General features: G+C 58.2%; 1 protein-coding gene across 7 annotated transcripts in view; it reads left to right on the plus strand.

Moving 5' to 3' along the window:
- Positions 1-23,300, plus strand: part of NAV1 (neuron navigator 1) — a 245,829-nt gene that overhangs the window by 152,530 nt on the left and 69,999 nt on the right. The window contains exon 1 of one of the 7 annotated variants that reach the window (XM_055319078.1): positions 1,862-1,961. The exons of 5 other annotated variants lie outside the window; for them this stretch is intronic. In XM_055319078.1, coding sequence (XP_055175053.1) covers positions 1,951-1,961 — 11 coding nt within the window. In that variant the 5' untranslated portion in view covers positions 1,862-1,950. Of the gene's footprint in view, positions 1-1,861; positions 1,962-12,507; positions 12,568-23,300 lie in introns of those variants that run through there. One more of the 7 variants, XM_055319076.1, reaches the window with a different exon arrangement.

Genomic DNA, 23,300 nt, shown 5'->3' on the forward strand with positions numbered 1-23,300 from the left:
CATGGTGTGGGTTGCCTCTTCACTCTATCATCAGTGTCCTTTGAGCCCAGAAGTTTTTCATTTTGATGAACTCCAGTTTATCTAATGTTTCTTTTGTTGCCTACGCTTAGGGTGTTGTATCCAAGAAGTCACTGCCAAATCCAATGTCGTGAACCTTATCCCCCTGTGTTTTCTTAGAAGAGTTTTATAACTAGTGTTTCCTATTAAAAATATAGATTCCAAATCTCATTCCAGACCTACCGAGGCAGATTCTCTGCTACTCGGGAAGCCATATTTTTCTACAGCTTCTCAGTGATGTTGGACTAATCTATCTTCCCATTAACGACAAGACTCTTCTTTAAAGCTCTCCTGAAATGCATGAAAGCTGCTTTTTCAGTGTTCCCTTGCATAGACAGAGTGAGCTTATTCTATTTCAAATAGAAGAAAATTATGAGAAAGTTTCTAAACATTCACCTGAAATCTGCTTCGCTTCTGCCTATTGATTCAAATGCTGCCATCCAAGAAAAATAGAATATGTCTTCATTCAGGTATTTCAACATGTTCTTTTTTATTTTTTTTTTAAGATTTTATTTATTTACTCATGAGAGACCCAGAGCGAGAGGCAGAGACACAGGCAGAGGGAGAAGCAGGCTCCCTGCAGGAGCCCAATGGTGGGACTCGATCCCAGGACCCCAGGAGCCGAAGGCAGATGCTCAACCCCTGAGCCCCCTGGGCGTCCCTCAACATGTTCTTAATGATTGCTCAGATAGTCTCTTCCCTAGACCAAAAAAAGAAAAGAAAAGAAAAAAAGGTCCCCAGCTTATTTCATTATTTTCTTAAATGACCCAGTTTTCCAGATCCCAGTTATCCTGGTCAGCCTCCCCTGGAAGCTCTCAAGTTGTGAATGATCCTCTTAAAATTTGGCGCCTAGACTCCTCACCGCCTGACACGCGTCCTGCCAGGGTAATAACCAAAGCGTGACAGTGTAGACAGCGTCAGGTTGGCTGCTGACTGTCCTAGATGACAGTTCGAGACATTTTTACCTCTTGAAAAGAGTACAGGAATTTGTTCTTCTAAAAATAGGAAGGTCTGGAATTTAATCTCAGTAAGAAGATAAGTTCCACGGCCATCTGTGCTTCCCGCCTCTGGCACCCAGAGTTGGGGCAGCAGTGTAGACGGTGGGGAATACAGCGCTGGGCAGAGGGTCCAAGCGTGCCCAAGGGGGAGGAGGTCAGGAGCCCTCCACTCCCTCCCTCCCTCCCTCCCTCCCTCCCGGAACTTAGATGTCCTCCTCGAAGCCTCCATCTCTGCCCCCGCAGACGGCAGCTGGGGTGGGCTGTGTCCGAGCTGCACCGCGTAAGGAGCAGGGACCCCGGGCCTAGCCGGCAGCACTACTGCCGTGTCGCACACCTCCAGTGGGCGCCATGCACGCGGTGGAGAACTGTGTCCCCAGCAGCCCTGCTGTCCCATGACCCACGCCAAAGGCCACAGAGCCCGAGACCGGGCCGGCAGGAGCTCCGCGGGTGTGTGTTAGGGGACAGCGGGGCTTCCTGGCGACTGTCTGCCGTGCCCTGTGTCTCTCCCCAGGTGGTTTCCTGCTCCATGTGTGTGGCTGGATGTTCCAGTCTTCTTGTTCCCTCCTGGCCTCCCCTCCCTTCCCCAGCCTGTCCTCTTGAACCGTGCTTGGGGGCTCGGGAACAGATGGGATTCGTTTCCTTCTTGGCTCTGAAGTCTCCTGACGTTTGAAAAATGTCAACTAAAATAAACTGTAGGCCCCTGCCTTCTCCCAGGCTGGCTCCTTGCTCCCAGAGGCAGTGAGCCCAAGCCTTAAAGAGACACCTCCCGGCCTCTGTCTTCAGCCACCCTCCTGAGAAGGAGCCTCGTCCGCTGCTCTTCAGCTTGGCGGATGCCTGACCCGTGAACCCCAAGGTGTCCAACCCCACCACCTTCGGTGGCAAGAATTCTCTTGGAATGGGCACCAGGTTTGTGGGGTTTATGTACAGAGAGAGGAGAACCTTTATTAGATTTGAATGTGCGGCGGGGAGAGCCTTACTCTACTCCCTTTATCTTCTTTGTTTCCTGGCAGTTCTTTAGATACCCCACCTCGTGGGCAGCTGGCCCAGGCCTGGCTTTTGCCCAGGGAACACGAGGATTAAGGCGGAGGATGGTAGGGGGTCCCTCAGGGGAGGCCCCAACATTGAGGCTCAAGAAGGAGCCTGTCCTTGAAAAGCTTCAAATCCAAGAGGGAGGTCGGATGCCTACTGGGTCTATGGCAAAAGAGGGGACGTGTCCTTGAGGTGGAGCACGGTTGCTGCCATCTGGGGGGATGACATCTGACAATTACAGGCTGACCCCAGATTCACCGAGGCAGCCTTGGGTGACAGGCCTCGGAGGTGCGGGGGGAGGAGCGTCTGGAGATCGGGGCTTCCATCCGGAGCACCCTCCACTTGCTGTGTGGCCCTGACAAGCCCGCTCGCCTCTCTGAGCCTTAGCCAGTTCATTCACAGAAAGGCGATCATCTTTGCCTTAGGAGGATTCGGGGGACAAAGAACATGCAGGAAGGCTTAGAAACCTGTGGAGAGCAGTTGGCTTGAAATGTGTTCCTCTGATCTCAGCTTCCTGTTCTGCTCGTTTCGCTGGTGGCCTCTGTCTTCCTTGGGAGCTGTTAGAGTAGCCAAATAAGACTTCTTCCGCCGGGCGGAGGAGTTCACTGGATTTGGGTTTTGACTTCTTTTTGCCCGGGACGATGGATCCCGTTTTGCTCTTCAGCACCACCTTGCCGTTCTCCTGGCCCTGCGGTGCGCAGTCACCTCGGCGGACCTTCGAGAACAGGCTTATCAACGTAGGCGCAGCTGAGCCGCGGCGTAGTGGAGCGGCTTAGAGTGGAGGCTGCGCTCCTGGGTCTAGTCCTGGCCCTTCCTGTGAGCTCTGTGGGCTCGGGTGAGTGCTTATCCTCCCTTGGCCTCGGTGTCCCTGGCGGTCACGGTGGCTGCCCCGTGAGATTGGTGTAGGGATTGAGTTTGTGAACATGTTTCTGCGCAAGTGCCCAGCGAATGCTGGCTCTTGTTTGTTAGCCATTCGGTGGCAGACGTCCACCAGTGGCTGGGCCGAAGCCATCACGTGCACCTGCGAGGTGATAACAGCATTCGGAAAAGCGTTTGTTGACCCCCATGCTTCAAAAGGATGTTTCCGATCCTCACTCGAGGCTGACCAGCGAAGCGGCCTGCCAAGCACGGTGGGTGCGGCCTGACCCAGCCACACCTGTTCACGCAACGTTCTCACGTGGCCAACGGCCCGGTCTGTGTGTGCGGGTCTGGGCCTCAGGTAGTTGTGCAGGAAAGCTGGGCTAACGCACGCGAGATCACACGAGCAGACCTGGCACCTCTCCCATCGTGACCGGCTGACTGGCTGTCTACCACACTCAAACATACGTTTATTGTCTTTGAAGGGTCTTGTGTCTTGTGCTGGGGTCACCAGACGGAGACTTTGAGACAAGTGTTTTATTCGAGTGCAAGCGGTTTATTTGGGAGATGATTCTAGAAAACACTTGATGGGCAATGGGGTCGTGAGTCAGGGAAGGGAGGGGAAGCCAGTGCAGGGTACTGCCGTGGGCAACGGGCACTGAGGGGCTTCTGGGAGATGACGTGGAACAGTCCTCAGAGCTGCCCGGTGCCGTGGGCAAGGACACATGGATATTTCTACCTTTCAGCGGCAGTTACGATGGGCGGAGGGCAACTCCACGGGGCACCGCCTCCTGGATTTTCTAGCGTAGCACCTACGGGCACAGTGACTGCGAGTGGGTGGGACACAGCATTGATCATAAAGAGGGAAGTCGGAAGGGAAGGGAGGCGTGGAGTCTGATTCCTGCGATAGAAGAGGGTGGCTTCAGAGGGCTCCTGGCCCTGGAAACACCCCCGAGTTCTTAAAACACAACAGTGTTAGTAGCACTCTCCGGTCTGTGTGGGGTTAACTTGGATCGCAGTGGCTGTTCCAGCCCAACAGGGTTGATGCAAGGTTGGAGTGAGCCAGGTATTCCAGAGGGGCGGCTGGATGTGTGCTCGTTGCCGTGGCAACTGATGCAGGCTGAGGCGAGGCCCCTCCCCTCGTGTGTCCTAGTAACCTACAATTGAGCTGCTGGGGTTTTCACGGAGTTCGATGACATACAGTTTGGTCGACATCAGGATGGATAAGGGGTTGAGGAAGCCCTCGAGAGGGGTTTGGCTCCCTCCCCCCCGGCCCCTCCCCCCGCAGCAGCCCTGCCGCCCACCTGCCTGTTCACCTGTCTGTCTTCTTTGTCAGCTCCCTCCTCCTTTCCCCACCTACCCTATAGTCTGTGACAAGCCAGCTGGCCTCAGCTAGTGCCTGGAAATTCCGTGCAACCTGATATTACAGAAAGAGCTTAAGTGTGGAAGTATGACAGGCCTGGGTTCGGATCCCAGCTCTGAGGCTTTGGGAAAGCTGTAAATCCATTCGAGTGGGCATAGTTGTATGGGAATAGGATTCCTATAAGAATGTTCTAGAATATGTTGTGTTAATACACTAGGTTTGCAGCATGGGCTCCGTAAGCGTTACCTCCCTCCCTGCTCTTGGTTGGCTCCTAGAAAATTAAAGCAATAAAGGTCCCAAAGACCATCTGCAGGATGGAACTTTGCCACCTGGGTGATGATGCCCAGTTGCCCACTCGTCTGCCAATCCCCTGCTTCCGGGAAGCCTTCTCTGACTCATCCCATGGTTACATCATTGCTGTCTGACCCTGGATGGTCTTGGAACTCGTGCGTATGACTTACACCGTAGTCGCTTGTGCCTTTTAGGCTCTCTAACAATTGCATAGCATGTGGGGCTTACAAAACACTAATGTCTCATTACCTAATTTAATCTTAAACCTGAATTAGATATTCTTTCCCCCACGGCGCAAGTGAGGAGACTGGAACGTGGATTGCCAGGATCACGTAACTTAAAAGTGGCTGCACCAGAGCAAAACCCAGGCCTTCTGACTCCCGTGTCCTGGGCTCTTTCTGGTTACACCCCTGCCCCACTGGGTGTACCATGACGCCTTTTCCCTCTGTGTGCCGTCCCCGTGTCCCCTAAGCCTCGGAGCATTTCTGGGGCAGGGATCACATGCCTTCCACTGGAGTGGGAGCTTCCCATGGACAGAGACCCTGTTTTCTATTTTCTCAGTACCCAGCGGAGTATATCCTCAGGTCATGCTACTGACTGGCTAATGAATCATCGTCAGGGACCCCCACATGGAATGCCCCAAAGTGACCTCTCTATCTTGCAAGACAGGATCTTGCTTCGGAGAGCCGCAGAATAGCCACCGTCAGGAGCTCAGGGCCATCGGCAGAAGGGCCCGAAGGAGCAACCCAAGCCTCTGAATACAAGTCCTTGTTGACGCCGGCTCAAAGGCTGGGCTGTCCCAGGATGTCCACGAGGGGCCAGCTCTGGCCTCTGGGCAATCAGATGTCTCTGGCCAGGCAGCAAAAGAGACCATTCACTGCAGCTAAGTAAGAGAGGCTAGCAGGCCAGGCAGTCAGACTTACCCACTGAGCTTGCACGGGGGGTGCCCCGAAGAGTCTGCAGGACTGGATCGCTCCTGCCTGTGTATCGGGGTGAAAATGGGACAAGCGCAGGCAGATGGATAAAGGTCTGGATTAAAAAAAAAAAAAAAAAAAAAAAACAGGCAAAAAGAGTCGGGCCCAGAGAGACCCAAAGCACGCGTGTACCCAAGAGATGGGCATTCACTCAATATGCAAGACCGGGTCGTGGGAGATAAGGAAGGAGAGGCTGGAGGGGGGGTGCACACGCCGCAGATAAACAGCCAGTGCATTCGTGCCGGGCGCGCCAAGGAGGGGACAAGGGACACAGACGCTGTGTGAGACCCATCCGGACACGTGTGGGAGGCGCCGGGTACAAAGAGGCTGTGTGTGCACGGATCCCAGTGGCAGAGGGCGGGGGTGCAGGGCTGCCGGCGGGCAGGGGCGCGTTAGCCACCAGACGGGCGCGGAGGGTGCCGGGAGGCCCGGGGCCCTGCTCTCAGCCTGGGGCCGGAGCCGCGCCGCCAGCCTGCTCTTCCTGCGCCCCGTCCCTTCGGTCTGGGGGCGTCTGCAGCCCGAGAGGCAGGGACACGTCTCCACCTTGACCTGCCCTTCCTCCCCACTGGCCACGGCTCTCTTCCTGCTCCTTCCCTGGCCCTCGCCTCCCCGTCCCCTTTCTCGGTGTCCCAGCCACCCTGCGCTTCGGGGTCCGGCTTCCATCCCGGCCCCCGTGGCTCTGACGACAGGGGCCACCAGGAAGGCCACCGCCGACGAGCAGGGGGCCCTGTGGCCGGCCCGGGGCAGGGCCTCCAGCGCTGGGCTCCCAGGACTGCTGACGTTCCATCGACGGTAAGGAAGAGGAGGGACAGGGCTGATCCTCCGCCGTCGCCGGCCCTTGCTGGGCCTGCTGCCCGGGCCCTTGCTGGACCGAACTGTCCTCAGGGGATCCCAGTTTCCCGGATTTAGCCGGAGCAAAACGCCCCTCCGACGAGGCTCCCGCGGAGAGATCCTGCCCTTCCCCGCCCCGAGCAGCTGCCCCTGACGTCCGGGAGGCAGCAGCCAGGCGGCCTCCTGTGGCTCCACCGGTGCCTGTGGTCAGTTTGCCGTTCTTCGAGGGCAGGTTGGCGACGTCGATGGAACATTCTGGAGTCCAGCTGCCCTGGATTTAATTCTCCCGTTGGCCACTCACCACCTGCGTGACCTCGGATACGTTAAGTGACCTTAGGGCTTCATCTCATTGTCTGAAGTGAAAGGTGATGATGCCTGGTCGGGATATTTATTCACATGTTTGATAAATATCAGTAGAGAACCTACTATGCAAGACGTCTGGGGATACGGCAAGAGCACAAAACAGACATTGTTCTTAAACTCATATACGGAAAAGGGATGACAAATAAATGCCTAGTACATTAGCTGGTGCCGGGTGCCGTAAGGAAAAGAAGGCAGGGTAAGAGGCCGGGAGCGCCGGGGAGGGCGCCGTCGAGCTCCGGCGGTCAGGGAAGGCTTCCCTGGCAAACCGCACGCAGGAAGGCATGTGCAAAGGCCCTGAGGCAAGAGTGGGCATGTGTTCAAGGAGCTGCAAAGAGGTCACTGTGGCTGATGCAGAGTAAACGGGGAGAGTGCTCAGAAGTGAGAGATCAGGAGGTAGCCAGGGGCCTGGCCATACAGCGTCTTACACCAGGGTGAGGCCTCTGGCTTTTCTTCGAGGCAAACCAGGAAGGTTTCAGGGAAAGGACTGAGTGATGAGGTCCGACGTGTTTGGTTTGGGGCCCACCTGGCTCCCACGGGGAGGGTCGCTAGGGGAAACCAGGGGGACCCTGGAAGCCTGGAGAGGAAGGTGCTATGATAATCTGGGCCAGGGCAGGGGATGGCTGGGAGCAGGGGGCGGTGGCCGCTGAGAGGGTCCGCAGGAGGAAAGGACGGTGTGCTTCCCGAGGCTCCCGAAGCCTGGGGGACCTCCTTCCGGAGTGGGGAGCTCCAGCCCCGCCGTGGCTGCTGGGGCAGCGCTGTGGTCTCGCATTCTGGCTTCTGGCCTCGGGGAGCTGAGCTGGGGGGCCTCTGGGTGCGCACGCACACACGCGCCCAGGGAGACTGGCTGAGGGTCTGTGGGGTCCTTCTGGGACCCTCACCCCCTCCCATTGCCCCGTGTGCCCGGAGCTGCCCGGAGCCGCCCGGAGCCCCGAGGTTCGGGTGATGGCCGGAGGACGCGCCAGGCAGGCCTTGCAGGCCAGCAGCTGACTGTGGGGCTGTGGGGCGCGGCCTCCTCTCCCGGGTGGGCCGAGCCAAAGCAGGTTTCCTCAGAGGTCCTGTAAACATTTGCGGAGCCCTAACCCGGCGGGGCGGCTGGGCTGGTCCCGCTAGCTGGCTCGGGTGCTGCTCCAGAGGCTTCTCGCTGGGGCCCTGCCCGCACCTACCGCCTCCAGTGCCCCATCTAAATGCCCCCCACGCCCACCCTCCAGGCCACCCTGGGGAGGGAGTTGGTGAGGGGGGCGCTGGCTGCTGGCAAGCCTGGGGAATCGGGAAGCCCAGGTTCTGTGGGGGACCCGGAGGAGGTCACTTTCTTAGCCCCACTTCCTCCTTGTGAGAATGAGGGCCTTGAACCGCAGGAGCTCGGCATATTTTTTCGGCTCTGACATTCTGGGTTATGGGACCACAGGAGGTGGCTCTGTCCCAGGCTCCCTGGCACCTCCTCCGGGAAGGGCCTGGAAGTCGTGAGGGAAGGTACAGCCTCAGTAGGTCAGGAGCAGAGAACCCCACCGGGGTAGTGCACAAGGGCCTCCTGGAAGCTCTGGCCTCCCTGAGAAGGCAAGAAATCCACTGGATGAAATCCGCTTTTTTTTTTTTTTAAGATTTTATTTATTTATTCTAGCGACACAGAGAGAGGCAGAGACACAGGCAGAGAGAGAAGCAGGCTCCCTGCGGGGACCCCGATTGGGACTCAATCCCGGGATCCTGGGATCCCGGTGTCACGACCTGAGCCGAAGGCAGACGCTCAACCACTGAGCAGCCACCCGGGGGCCCCCAAATCATTTCTAATAGACAGTGATCCCGAGCCTGGGACTAACGTCACGGCTTCCATACCTGTGTACAGTGACACCTGCCTTACCTTAGAGCATTAGGTTGTTTGTAAATAAAATTAGAGTCACGAAAGTGTCCCCACAGAGCCTAGGAATGGTTTTCATAGATGTTTCTATCAAGGTCCCACCAGATGATTTCCCCAGGAGTCAGTGGGGTCACTGGGGGGGTCTGGGAGTAGGTCTGAGAAGCTGGAGTTAGAGATGTGGCCAGGTCGTTCTCCGTGGAGAGCACAGGGATCCCACCCCCGTGTGGCCCAGTTAATCCACCAGGGCCCTCCCCCAAGTCCTTTCCTTGCCCCTGCGCCCCTGCGTTGTGGTCGAAGTCTTTGTCTCCTCATCACCCCTCTCCACATGGTAGGTGTGCTTTGCTCTGCCTCTGCCACCACGCAGCCAGCCCAGCCTGGCCAGGACGTGGAGGGGTCTCAGGGCTCAGCCTGCACCGCAGAACCCCAACAGAGCCTCTCTGACTGGCCCAGGCTCATGGAGGGCAGACACTGGAACCCAGAAACCCCCAGGCAGGTGACACTGGAACTCAGACCACATGGGCCTCCCTGGCGGGTCTTTCTCTCTCTTTTTGCTTGCGCCTCACTCTAACCGACCCCGTTAACCTTTGAGATTATGGTCAAGGACACAACCAGAGCCTCCCCAAGAACTATCTTTGGATGTTCCTGATGGAAATGGAACGCTGGTCTGGAGGACCTTGGGCCTGGGTTGGGGTGACTCCAGAGATCCTTTGAGGTGTGTGTGGAGGAGTGATGGGCAGGGTATCACCCCCCCCCCCAGGAATCTGGCTAAAAGATCTCATGCATATTAATCTGGGCTCTGCCCTCTGCTTTAGAGGTTTCCTAGTCTTTCCTTGTGCCTCAGTTTCCCCTTATAAAGAGCTGCTCTGAGGGCCCTGGCACGGGAGACAAATGAGATCATGGCTCCCAAGGACTCTTTGAAGAGAAGCCAGAGGAGCACAGGGGAGGCCTATCTGAGATAGATGGGCCTTTTTCCTCTCTCCCTCTTTGGCTGGGTTTTCTCTCTGGAAAAGTGCCTGACTCCCAGCTCCCTGTCAGCAGGTGTCTTCCCCCTCCACCACGTGCCTGGGCTGTCCCCCACTCCGTCTGCCCCTGGCCACAACTCCGCAGCCTGGGACCCAGAAACAAGAGCTCAGAGTCCCCCAACCCCCCCAGCACTCCCGGGATGCCACCCCATTGTCTTCAAGGCGACGAGGCCACCTTGCCCCGCCCCCGGTCTGCCACACCCCCGTGATGGGCAGGGTCAGGGCCTCTTCAAGACCGGAGCTGGGTCTGCTGACTGGGGAGGCTGTGTTTTACCGGCTTCCCAGAAGCCCCCAGACGGCGCTTGTCTTCAGTGCTGCTGTCCAATTACCCAAAGTGCTTTGACCCATTGGCTGAAAATAGCAGGTGCAATTTGCACGCTATTTCTTGACGTATCTGGGACCCTGCTCCTTCCCCTGTAAAAGCCCCCTGGGCCCTCCCTCCACCAGGCAGAGAGGTAAGTAGAAGGTAGACACAACGGGGCAAACCGCCTTCCTCGGCGGTGGCGAGGAAAGAGGAAAGGGAAACCCCAGATTCTGCGGGCTTCCAGCAGTTCAGGAATCAGACCCAAGAAGGAGCGGGTCTGGAGATCCTCTAGCCCAGACTCCCCTTGGTGGGGGTGGGAGGACGAGGACAAAACTCAGGAGCTGGGAGCTCCTCCCCTGTGCCCAGATGCTGGTGGAGACCTGCTTTCTTCACTGCCAGCTCCGAGGCCCCGTGGGGGGTGCGGTGCCGGCAGGGGTGGGGGGCAAAGGAGGATGGGCCGGCTGCCTGTGTGAGGAGGAGGGATAGGGCCACATGGGCTCTGCAGGGCTGTGAAGGGATGTTCTGGGACAGCTCAGTCCCTGCCTGGCCCTCCACGTAAGCAGGGAGCCTCACCTCTGTAGGTCTCCCCTCCCTCCCTCCCTCCCTCCCTCCCTCCCTCCCTCCCTCCCTCCCGCTAGGCTCTGCCCTCAAAGCCACAAAGGAGGAAACCTTATGGAAAATGCACAGCTCATCTGGGGGGAAAACATCCCCTGCTGGTGACATTCCTCTGGCTCAGACAAAGTCATCTTACTCAGGATGCTGGCTGAGGCTAAAGAGAATCCCTTATGGTGCGTGTCACTCTAAGCTGTTCCCCAGATGACCCAGGCCAGCCCCAGCACAGCTGCCCACGCTCACCCTCCTTAGGGTGGTGGTGAGGAGGAAGAGCCGGGACAGGGGTTCGCTCTAGGAACACCGTCCTGGCCTGAGATGGGTGAACATGCTGGAGAAGACCACCTGCCTTGCTCTGAGCGCCCTCAAAGCGGGTCTGCTCGGGACCCGGTGCACCGTGCCTGTGCGTCCTACCACCCCAAACCGCTTAGCGTAGAGTAAAGGGAATAAAAATGGACTTGCCCCCACCACACGCTACGGGGAAGCCCGAAGCACTGGTGCTGGGATCACTGCAGCGCTTTACTCCCCGTGGATCTCCAAGCATGTGTGGAAAACTTGACCACAGTAGGCACCCTCAGAATCAGACCCCTCTCGGACTCAGGGGGATCCGGGACAGAGTTCCCTCTGTGAGCTCCCCACCCCCCAAGATCTGGTGGTGGATGGTGGGTGTGGGCTCTAGAGCTGCAGCCCCAGGTCAGTGGCTCTGGGAATCAGAGGACTGGAGCCAGATGGGCTTTTGGGGAGAAGGGCCATCCCCAGCCCTCAAAGCACCATCCAGACCTCCTTACAGGCCGGGGAGCTGGGAGGAGCTCAGGAGTGTGCATCTCCTCTGCCTGAACTTTTGTGGAAACAGGCCCAGAAAGCTAAAGGTGCTGAGGCGACCGGCCTGGGGGAACACCTAGGGTCTCTGTGTGCAGCTGGATCACCCCAAACCGCCCAAACACCAGAGACCTCTGCTGCTCGGTGGCGCCCTGGCCCCCTTAGGTCAGTCCTGGGGTGGGGGTGGGGGCTTTTAAAAAGATCACTGCTGTTATTTTTCTTGCTTTAAGAAACCGCAGGCGTCATCTGTCTTGTTTGTAGAACGGAGTCTCTTGGGTTTGCCCGGATCACACTGGGATGGGGACCTAACCTTACGCAGTCAGCCCCTTCCAGGGCCCGGGGGAGGCTGGGGGAGCTGGGCGCCTTGGTGAGGGCCTCTGTGCAGGTCTCCTTGTTTGAACCCGGAGAGTTAAGTGCTCAGTGGGGAGCCCTGCTACTGGGTCCCACTTCGTCTTTCTTCTTAAAACTAAAATCCCTCTGCCTTGAGATCATCTTTCTTCTTAGGCAGCTGCAAGTGCGTCCTGGTGAAGGCGCAGACCCCTGCACGGTGCAAGCTGCTCTTTCCCCCTGGCCGCCGTCCCCCTCCCCCTCCGGGCACACCTACCCTCCTCCGCATTCCCTTACCTGGGAAAGCCTTAGTGCACCCCCCCCCCCCCCGCCCCCAGGTGTGGCACTGGGGAGGGCACACCTTGCTAGGCTCCCCTCCCGGGAGGAGCAGCTCCCTGAGCCCTCGGGTGCTGGTGCTGACCCCGGGCCCCTGCAGCGCCCGGCCTGGGGGGCAGGCCCGGGGGGGGGGGGGGGGACGCCCTCGCAGCACCCGCGGGCCCGCCGCCAGCCCGGGGGCTCACCCCGGAGCGGCCCAGGTGGAGGTCGCGGCCCCAGCCCGGGGCATCTCTGGGCGCCCGAGGCCCCCGGAAGGCCGGGCTGCGGCGGCTCTTTGTCTACCTGCTCCGGGCGTTAAAGAGCCCGCTCCCCGCCTGTGCCGCCGGGGCCCGGGAGCGGCGGCGGCGGCGGCGGAATGGGGCTCTGTCGCTTTAAGGCCAGCTGGAGCCGCGAGTGCGAGCGGCGGCGGGGCGAGCGGGCGCGGGCCGGGCTCGCGGGGCGGCGGGCGGCGGGCGGCGGGCGGCGGGCGGCGGGCGGGAGGATGCTGCGGCCGCGCCTGCCCGGGGCGGGGCGCTCGGCGGATCGGCCCCGCAGGTAAGCGCGGCGCCTGCCGCAGTGCCCGGGCCGGGGGCGGGGGGCGGGGGGCTGCGGCGGGAGGGTCTCGGCCGCGCCGGGGAGGACTGCCGGCTCCCCGGGACCCCCGTCACCCCCGAGCTCCCCCAAGCTCCCCAAGTCCCCCGAGCTCCCAGCCCCCCCAGCTCCCCAGGCTCCCCGGGACCCCCCAGTTCCCTGAGCTCCCTGAGCTCCCCGGGCTCCCCATGACCCCCGAGCTCCCCAGGCCCCCCTCCCCGAGCTCCCCAGGCTCCCGGAGCTCCCCATGACCCCCAAGCTCCCTGGACTCCCCGAGCTCCCCATGACCCCTGAGCCCCCCGAGTACCCTGGACTCCTCAAGCTCCCCATGACCCCTGAGGCACCCCCCCAGCTCCCCAAGCTCCCCATGACCCTCAAGCCCCCCCAGTCCCCTGAGCTCCCCAGGCTCCCCGAGCTCCCCGTGACCAGCTCCCCATGACCAGCTCCCCATGACCCCCAAGCTCCCCCCAGTACCCTGAATTCCCCAAGCTCCTGAGCTCCCCAGGCTCCCCAAGCACCCCAAGCTCCCGAAGCCCCCTGAGCTCCCCCGGGCTCCCTGGGCTCCCCAGGCCCCCGTTCCCCCCCCAGCTCCCCAAGCTCCCTGGGCCCCCTGAGCTCCCCGGGCTCCCCGTGACCAGCTCCCCATGACCCCCAAGCCCCCCCAGCTCCCTGAGCTCCGCAAGCCACCCTGAGCTCCGCAAGCCACCCTGAGCCCCCCGCCCCCAAGCTCCCTGAGCCCCCAACCCCCCCCCCCCCCGAGTTCCCCAGGCTCCCCAAGCCCCCCAGGCTCCCCAAGCTCCCCAAGCATGGAACCCCCTCAAGCGTGGAGCCCCCTCGGCTGGGTAGGCATCGGGAGTTGGAGGTGGGGAGTTGGAGGTGTGCATATGGCGGGACCTGGGCCCCGGAGAGGGCGGGCCAGGCGCTGGGGGCTCCAGAAACCGGGCCCCAGCTGAGACAATGGCACAACTTGATGGAACTTGGATGGGTGCCACTGTGGGCCCCGGGGGGTCCCCGGCCCCAGCTGCGGGGTTCCCTGGAGGAGGGGAGGGGAGCGCCTTCAGCGGGAGGGTCTCCTGATGCCTAAGTTCTGAGGTGTAGGGGGCGGAGGGGTGAGACCTGGGGCGGCAAGGGCGGTGACCCGGCTGGCTGGATTCCTCGGAGGGACTGGAGCCTGCAACTGGTCTCTGGGGTGGAAGGAGCAGCAGGGGAATTAGGGACCGGCACAGGGGGCCTCCCACCGTCCAGTGCAGGGGGTGGGGGTGGGCATGGAGGCTCCCCACTGAGGGGAAGTGAGTGTGAACCCAGCCAGCCAGGGACTCTCAGAGCTGACTTGGAACCTGCACCTCCAGGGGAGGATTAGGAAATTCCAGCAGCCGGAGAAAGAGAGCGAAGCTTTCTGGTTTTTTGGGAGCTTCCCACCCCAGTGTACACACTCCCTCCCCTCAGCCCCCCCCCCCCACCTTGGCTGGCTGTACGAAGTCGGTGGAGGTTAGGCCAGACGCCTGATGCTGAGACCGCTCAGGGCTTCACTCTGGAACCTGCTCTGCTCCCCCGCGGTTCCTTGGGGCGTCCAGGCACTTTCCAGGGGCTCCACTGCAGCTCTGCATGCCCAGGCCTGGGGTAAGAGCAACAGATCCCGGCAAAGCCCGGCGAGGGAGAGGCATAGGCAGCCTCGGGAGCCCTCTGAGGCTCCAGCTTTGTGTCCCCTCCCACAGTGGCACAGACTGCAGCCCCTCTGGAAGGGCACTCGGCTCCTTTGGACCGACTTTGCTAAGGTGACTGGTGGGATATATCTTTAAGAGGAACCAGTTTATGAACAAAGAATAGATCTATTTAGGGACCTCTGGGGGCTCTTCTGGTGAGATCCTTCGGGGTGAGTCCTGAGACTCTGGGCCCTGGAGAAGGTAGAAGGAAGGGGCTGTTCCTAACCTTGTTCTCTCCACTAATACCACTGCCACCCCAATTCAGAAGCTACTTGAGGTCCACACAGGGAGCACCCAAGCAAGATTTTAAGTGTCCCTGAGCCAAGATGGACACTTGTTCTTTGCCCCCCTCAGCACTGGAAGATGTGAAAATCCTTTAGTTGGCTCCAGCACCCTTTCCCTGCGCCCATCGCCCCTTCTCCCCTACACACTGCCTTTTCTAGGTTACCCTATCATTTCTTTTGAATTGCTTTTCTCTCTGCCCCATGGCACTGCTCCACCCCACCCCACCCCACCGCACCCAACTCCACCCCACCCCACCCCTGGAGACCTGAGCTTTGTAGACTAAGCTCCGTGCCTATCCTGGGGCATAGCTGCTGAGTACTCACCTAGCTCCTTCCCAGAAACAGACTCCTGGGCAGGTATGCCAGGGCGGGGACCTGTCTGCCTCAGTCCAGGGGGAGGAGGAGGTCACCTTACACCCGCGCAGCCTGCTGCCTGCTAGCGTGGGGCTGGGTTGGGCTGCAGTTGTCTCTCTACCCAAGCCCAAGACTTTGAGGCTCACTGCTGTGAGTAGGCAAGGAGAGAGAGGATGTTGTAAAGTGGAGGTCAGTCCTCAAATCACCGGAGTTCAGGTGTAAAATTTAACTACGCTGGCTGCAACCCGCAGAGGGGAGCTTAGCCCAAGACTTGGCTCTGGGGACCGCTCAAAACCTTCCCTGTAAACGATGCTTGATTGGGGCCATCGGGGATCAAAGAGGTGCTTGCCCTTCGTGGGCAGGTTCCCCGTAAGCTCCGAAGGAGGCAGCGTGGAAAGGCTGTGGGGTGTCAGGGGTACGGGCTGAATGGCTTCGCTGGCCTGCAGCGTCTCCATAACCAGCCTGGATGGGTTGAGCTGTGACCAGCCATGGGCCTCGGAGCAGACGCCGGCCTTCCTGCATCCGTCACCCAGGCGGTCCCCCGGGGACCCCTGTCTTCCCTGCTTCCGAAATGCGTCCTCAGAGGCTTCCAAGCAGGAGGCGCAGGGTGCGGGCGCCCATGCCCTTCGCATCCCTGGATTCCCTCCTAGAGGGGAGCCCTTCGCTGGAGCCTGGGCGCCGGCGGAAGCAAGACCTGCTCCCAGCACCTGCGTCGCTCAACCGCAGAGCCGCCGGGCCCTGGGACTTCGGCTTGGCGTGAAGCCAGCCTCTGTGAGAGGACCGAGCGCGGGGACAGCAGAGCCAGCGAGCCGCTGCTTGTACAGGCTTTACGGGGCGGGCACGCATGGCGCGGGCGGACCTCGCGGGCGAACCACGCGGGCGGCTCAGGCCCTTCCTGCGGGGCCCGCAGAGCTTGGGAGGCGCGAGGAGAGGTGCCAGCTGTGTCCCCGTGCCCCGCGCCCCGGCCAGCCCCTTCGCGCCACGACCCGAGGCTCTAAGTCACCCTGTGCCGGGGGCTCTACGTGCGCTCCCGTAATCCCCACAGCAGCCGTGCGGGGGCCGCGTTCTCGTCGCCCCATTTCATAAATGAAGAAACGGAGGCACAGGGAGGCGAAGCCTTCCCGTCCAAGACACGGAGGCGGGATTTGTCCTCACACCTAGCTCTGCGACTGCGCCGCTGTCACCAGGTCATTCGCACTGACCCGCTCTAGGCCCGGGGCCACTAAGGGCTGAGACGCAGGAGCTGAGCACGTCTGAGGCCTCAGCAAAGGCCCGTGGGCGGCCTGCAGGTCGGGGTGAAGCGGGGAGAGCCTGGCCTCGACGCTGCCTGCCGGATCGCACTAGGGCCCCCTTGGCCTGGTGACCTCACAGAGCTTGCGTGGCCTCGGGCCTCAGCTTCCATCTCCATAAAACGGGCCTAATTCCTGCTCGGTCTACCTCACTGGGACGTGGTCATGACCTGAGCTGACGGGAAGAGCAAGGTGCTTTCAACAAGTGGCTTTTGCAAGTGATTCACTAGCGAGGTCCCTGCCGGGCGGTAGGGGTCCCTCCCGGATTCTTCGGTTTGTTTTTTCCCTTCCGTTTTGCAAGGACCCTAATGAGGCCTCTCAGAATAATAGACTAAATAACTTCCTGGCGTATACTGTAATTTTCTCTCTCTTTTTAAAAATATTTTATTTATTTAGTCATAAGAGACACAGAGAGAGGCAGGGACACAGGCAGAGGGAGAGGCAGGCTCCCTGTGGGGAGCCCGATGCGGGACTCGATCCCGGGACCCCGGGGTCACGCCCTGGGCTGAATGCAGACCTCAACCACTGAGCCACCGGGGCGTCCCAGATTTTTTTCTTAAATTCTTAGCTGCTCATCTCCATATTTCTATTCAGCCCCAGTTCTATGCTAACTTGGATGCCGTATTTATGCATCCTATTTTAATGGCAATTGCCATGAAAACAGACCACTTAAAAACAAATAATTATTTAAAAAAAAAAAACCACCTTACTTACTCCGCTTTGTGCCAGCTGCTATGCTGGGTGCCCGAGAAACAGAGCCGACCCTCACGGAGCTAACGTTTATTTATCTGTTCGCATGTTCAGCAAACTGTAGCGAGCGGCTCGCAGATGCCAGGCCCGGTGCTGGGAACTGGGAGTGTGATAGCGATCAAGACGGACATGCCAGCCTCTGCCCTCAGGAGGCTTAGAGCCTTCCAGCGAAGACAGATCAGTGCAGTCAACAAGCGCACGTGTGCATTGTGGGAGGGGGAGTCACGCAGGACGGTGCAAGTCTGGAGAGGAGACGGGCCGCAGGGAACTATGAGGCCACGTCAGATGCGCTGGAGGCAGAAGCAAGCAAGGAGGGGCTGCAGGTGAAGTGGTCGGGGTGGACCTCAGGGAAGATGGCCTTGAAGCAAAAATGAGCGTTTTCCAGAGGAACAAGAGCTCATTTGAGGCGAGAGGGAGGAGTTTCCTTCGGTTGAGAGGGTGCGTGTCATCTTCCAGTTTCTTTGCCCAGACCCACCACCACTGTGGCTTCTTTGATCACAGACACTCCTTGTCTTAAGACGGAACCCTGAAGCGACCGCCGAGTAAAAGCTTCCCTGCTCAGCACCCCTTTCTGGAGGCCTTTGATTTTTTTTTTTTTATTTACGATAGTCATACAGAGAGAGAGAGAGAGAGAGAGAGGCAGAGACATAGGCAGAGGGAGAAGCAGGCTCCATGCACCGGGAGCCCGAGTGGGATTCGATCCCGGGTCTCCAGGATCGCGCCCTGGGCCAAAGGCAGGCGCCAAACCGCTGCGCCACCCAGGGATCCCTCTGGAGGCCTTTGATAAGGCAACTGGCCTGTTTCCTCCGGAGCCCGGTGTGGGCTTCATCTCAGGTGAAGCTCCTGGCCAGAGTGATAGCCTGCCCTTGCCTGTGCCCTTAAAGCAGAGTCTGACGGTGCTTCCCCGTGTGCAGGACGTGTTGGGTGTGAGAATTCATGCCTACCCCTGACTCTCTCGGGATGCTTCGGGAATTTCCTAGAAGCACTAAGTTCTTGGACGTGATTGGACATTTAAATCTTAAGAAGCCCCTCTCCCATGAACACTGACGCATCCTCGGGGGAGAGAGGTTGAGAAGGAAAGAACATCAGAGCCCTGCCCATGTGCACGTGGGCACGCGGGCACAGCGGCCTGGCCACCGTCCTATGGACACGGTCAAGAAATGCTCGCTGTAACCCCAGGGACTTAGTTTGAGGCACATACGAGCTTCCCTCATACGCTGGTCTCCCCATGAATGTAGGGCTACAGGTGCCATTTGAGTAGCAGGTGGGTTGTTCAGAGAGGAGAGCAGAGGATGCGGCGTACCTGCCTGCTTGCTGGGAACTGAGCCGCTGCTTCATTTTGAACCTTGTCTGTCGCAGCAGCCGGGAAGCGCCGATGGCGATGTGGCCATTTGTGTGACGCGGGCCTTCGCTCAGAGTGGGAAAGTCACACCAGTGAGTGGTGGGTGGGGCAGAAATTCAGACACAGCTCCGGCGGGCTCCGCAGCCCTTTCCCCCATGGACTGAATGCGAGTCTGAGGAACGCCTAGGCTCGCTTCTGGGATATGGTCGGTTTTTATTTTAATACAGGAGAGCCGTTGGGCAGCCCGGGTGGCTCAGTGGTTTGGGGGCGCCTGCAGCCCAGGGCGTGACCCTGGAGACCCGGGATCGAGTCCCGCATCGGGCTCCCGGCATGGACCCTGCTTCTCCCTCTGCCTGTGTCTCTGCCTCTCTCTCTGTGTCTCTCATGGATAAATAAAGAAAATCTTAAAAAATAAAAAATAAAGGAGAGCCATTAATGAGGTTCTTCTACCAGCAGGGAAGCTGCTTTCCAGCTTCTTGTTCCCTCCATATTCATTTGTTACGTGGTGGTATTTTTGTCTAATCATAAGTTCCTAAGGGCCAGGGACTCCAATTCAAGTGGTGTCTCTGTGGGATTTTGTGGCAAGACATGGCTAACAGGATTCCGTTATAAGCGCTTAATGTAACTGCAGATTTGTGTGCGCGTCACACGTAGAGCTCTTTAGATTGGGTCGGATCCCATCTCCTGAAGTATAGCAGCTGCGTGAACTAGAAGCCCCTCAGTCGCCCACCTGTGAGGATTCACTAATTGGCTCCCGTGCTAACCGCTCCCAAGAGAAAAAAAAAAAAAAAAGACCTATTTCAGTCCCCTTGGTGGTATGGTTGACCTCTAACAGTCGGATGTTGATTTTTGACACTAGGAATAATACTATAGTGACAGGGAGCAAGCAAGTCGAAAATAGGAAGATTTATAAGCAGGTCAAGGAGCGTTGCTTTAAGAGGACAGTGAGTGTGGTGGTCACCAAGAGTTAAAGTGTAGACAGCAAGGGAATTTAGAGAGTTGTATTCGGGAAGGTTTTCAGGTATCGGAGGAAGAGGGAGAGAGGGCCCCGGGTTCAAGGTGAATTCTCTTGAAGAGAATTCACGAGGCAGCCGGATCAATGGGAATTATGTAGGAAGACTGGAACCTAAGATCCATTCCACTCTGTCCTCTTGTCGACGTCCTGCTAGCCCCTCATTCTTCTGGCAGTTGTCGGGTGCACGCCACACGCTCCTGCAAGAGTGAGTGAGCGTGTGAGTGTGCGTGCACGCCCGTGCACGCACGAAAGTGCGGTTTTTCAGGCTTGGAACATTTTCCCGTGGATTGTTTTCAATTCTTCTCTAAGACCGTGCTAGACTACCAGGTTTTGATCCTGGTGATCTGCCAAGTGTATGATTTTAAAAATAGGTCGTTAACAGCCCTGAACAGAAGTAGCATTTCTGCCAGTCAGTGGAGTTATGGCTCAAAGGCCCGCAGGGAAAATAAATGCTTGGGAATTATCCTTGGGTGTCAGGGTTTCTGGAATTTGACCCCCTAGACACAGTGGCTGAGATAACAGCAGCGTTCCGTGGCACAAATCCTACACCCCGTCCCTTAATGCTCTCTGATACGCAGTTGGAAAACAACACTTCTTTGGTTCATCAGATCCCTGGAAATGAATGTCTCTTGTCTGGAACGAGTTCCCTAATGAAATCCTTGTTTATGTTGTGGTGTATTTCCATGTTCTGGAAATGTGTGCCGTTTCTTCCTCTTTTTTTTTTTCTTTTCCTTTTCCTGTTATGTATGGATGCAGTTCCCATAATTTATACTGTTTCTCCTCATTTAGCTTTCAGAAATTCTAGGCAAATGTCCTTGTCATTTCCAGGCCCTGGATTCGTTCGCAACCCAGATTTCCGTACCTGTTGCTGCTAAGTGCTTATTCTCGGAGCGTTCTTCGAGAACTCAGAGCTCCCCGCAGCAATTTCGCAGGAATGGCTCCCCTCATATACGGGAGGGATTCGTGTTTAACAACTTTGCAGGTGCCTTGTAGGCTAGTGTTGCGGTAGTCTGGGCCGGGGGGCGGGGGGTGGGGAGGACTTATGAATCGCCTTTTCCTGAAGAGGTGGCTCTCTGAATGAGGAAGATCCAGAGACCACTCTGTTCCATGCTTATAATGCATTCTCTTTTTTAAAAAAATGCATTTTCGAATTATCTTTGAAATATAATGAGCAGTGTGTTAATTGATTCTCCTCTCTTGTCCTTGTGCAATTAACAGGGTCCCCCTTCCCCCCCTCCGATAAGTGAAATGTGAAGGGGGAGGTCTGTGTCCTAACACCCGTGGTCGCCTGCGGTTTATGGACATCGCTTTCATCTCCCGTAGGTGACCCTCGTATTTGCTGTTGTCTATTAGGTGCTTATTCTTCTTCCGGAGGCTCAGCCTGGCTGGGTGCTTAGGAAGGGAGGTGGCATCCAGGCTGCTGGGCCTGGGTTCTCTCTGCGGGGAACTTCCCCCAACCTCAGCCCTGGCCTCTGAACCCCGAACCCCGAGGGGATAAAAGGCCAATCCAGGCGACGGGTCCTGGGAACTAACGGCGCCTCCTCCGGCCTCGCCGGGCTCAGGAGCTTTCCTGCTATCCGAGAATCGAAGTCTGGAAGTTTGCACAGAGCTGTTGATGGTGAAAGCAGCTTGGATCCCCGGCAGGTCCAAAACCCTGGGACAAAGGCTTGCTGCGCCAGGGAGGCCCTGCCACCTGCGGGAGAGCCCCCAGGGAGTCGGGGCGCCTGGGTCTGCTCTGGTTTGCGCCTGGCGCCCAGGCCTCTCCGCCGCTCCTCGCCTCTTCCGTGAGGCCGCAAGACGCCGCCAGCCCGGACGGTCCCGGCAGCAGCCAGACACCGTCCACGGGAAATAACGCGGGTCGCGTGATTTGAGGCCAAGGACTCAGAAATAACCTGCATTTCCATCTCGGTCAGCTTCCCTTCCTCATCCCCACCGTGGGTCTTTACGTTTAGCGAAGGAATCGGGGGGTGGAGCGAGGAGGGCAGAAGAGAGGCCCGGGCCCTCCCCCGGCCTGGCCCCCGGCGCCCCCCCCCCCCCCCCCCCCCCCCGCACAGCGCCTGCTGGGCCCTCCTGCTCCCACAGCCCAGCTGCCTGCTCACCAGGAGTCGTTTGCTCCCAAACCTGTTGAGGCCAGTCGACCTCGTATCGTGATCGTTGCATAAACTGGTGAAACAGGGAGTATAAAAAGAAAATCGTTTCTAGAAAAACCACATCAGTGTAGGCTTTGGCGAGGGGGAAGAGGCAAGTCGTCGGCGAAACGGTTGTGTTGAGATAAGTGTAGGACGGAAAAGGTCCCGGAGGGAGATGATAAAACCCTAGAAGGATTTTGCTCTCAGACGGCTCCGCGTAAAGAAACTGGATCTAACAAGGCATTGCGGGCGTAGGTGTGCAGAGTGGAGGTGGGAAGGGAGCGTGTCAGGGAAACCGGCGGCTTCTAGTACTTTGAACGGCACAGGGGGACTGGCGCCTGTCTGTGACTCCGTAACAGGGACCTGACGGGAACGAGTGACCCAAGGGAGGTGTGGAGGGCCTTTCCCTGGAAGCTTCTAGAGGTAGAGCAGCCGCCGTCCGCCTGGGTGACCCGCGGGCACAGGGTAGCGGGGACGGGGCCGTTGGACAGGCCCCGGGTGGCGCGGGGAGCAGACCCTGATCTTTGGCCTCCCTTTCCACCCGAGCAGCCCTGTTTTTACCCGTTTTATACGCCGGGGACTTCAGGTAAAAACGTTCATAGAGAGGGTTCCTCTTCTTCAAAAGGAGCTTCCACACTACTAGGTTAGGTCATTTGCGCGTCTCTTTCTCCAGATCTGCTCTCCCGGGTGAGGCTAGACGGCACGGTTTTAGAGCCCAGGCACAGCTTACATTCACTCACCGTCCACTCCGTCGGGGGATAACTGACGAATTTCGCATTTACCCACACGTAACACTTGGTTGATGCCCGGGAGGTTGGCACCCCAAGGTTGGTGCCCCATTAGGGCCTCATTCTTCCAAATTGAGAAAGACTGGAGGGTGAGGTGGAACTGGAGGGGCCCCTTTTCTAAGCTGGAAGCGTTTCTGGATCCATCCAGCATCAGAACAAAATGGAAGAAAGAACAGGATGTTTTTGTTCCTGTCTGTTGCCCGAAGGCACCTTTCCCAGAAATAAAACCCCGTTTGATTTTGATTAACTTTCTCTTCTTTTAATTTCAGTCTTCCTTCTTTTGACTTTCTTAAGGATTATGCCAAAGCCCCAGACTGATCATAAAGCCTCGGAACAGAGATTTCAACCCAGTTGCCCAAGAAAAGCATGTTAATACCTAAAGCAGTTTCCTAGCCAGTCATTTCCTGTGTTCCCAAAATTGGATTTTTTTTCCCCCTATGATATGTATCTTTAGATAACAAGTTTTCGCCCTCTTGACCTGGGGAGGGGATGTGGCAGGAGGCATTTTGAGGAAAGCATAAGTAAAGGACAGATCAGAGAGGCCGGGGAGGGGGGGTGTTCGTGTGCAAAGGATGTGCTTCATGTATGGCCAGCAGTGGGGGACGTTTCCATGCCAGGTAAGGAGATGAAGCGCCCAGAAACCTAACACTGCCTTTGACGCTGACACTGACTTGCTCCGCACCCCAGTATTTTGCACCCCAGGTGCAAGACTGCCCGCCTTAGCTAGCGCTTCCTGGAAGGAGAAGCAAGGGCACCCGCCGTTGGGAATCACACAGCGGACAATGAAGGGGAGAAGGGGAGACAGCCCGGAGGGGACCGAGGTGGTCAGCGAGGGTTCCCTGCGGAAATGTGCCGCCGTCCAGCCTCGCGAGGTGCTGAAAGCCATAACCAGGCACAAAAAACAAACAAACAAACAAAAAAAACCGTCAGGTGTTTCTGTTTGCGAAGCCCTCGAGATGCCCCAGCACCCGCTTCTGTGCACACTGGGCCGGACGTCTGCCTTACAGAAAGATTTGGTCTCTGGCGCCTGCAGGTGAGGGTTT

The sequence above is a fragment of the Nyctereutes procyonoides genome, unplaced genomic scaffold (genome assembly GCF_905146905.1).
Source record: "Nyctereutes procyonoides isolate TBG_1078 unplaced genomic scaffold, NYPRO_anot_genome, whole genome shotgun sequence".
Lineage (NCBI taxonomy): Eukaryota > Metazoa > Chordata > Mammalia > Carnivora > Canidae > Nyctereutes > Nyctereutes procyonoides.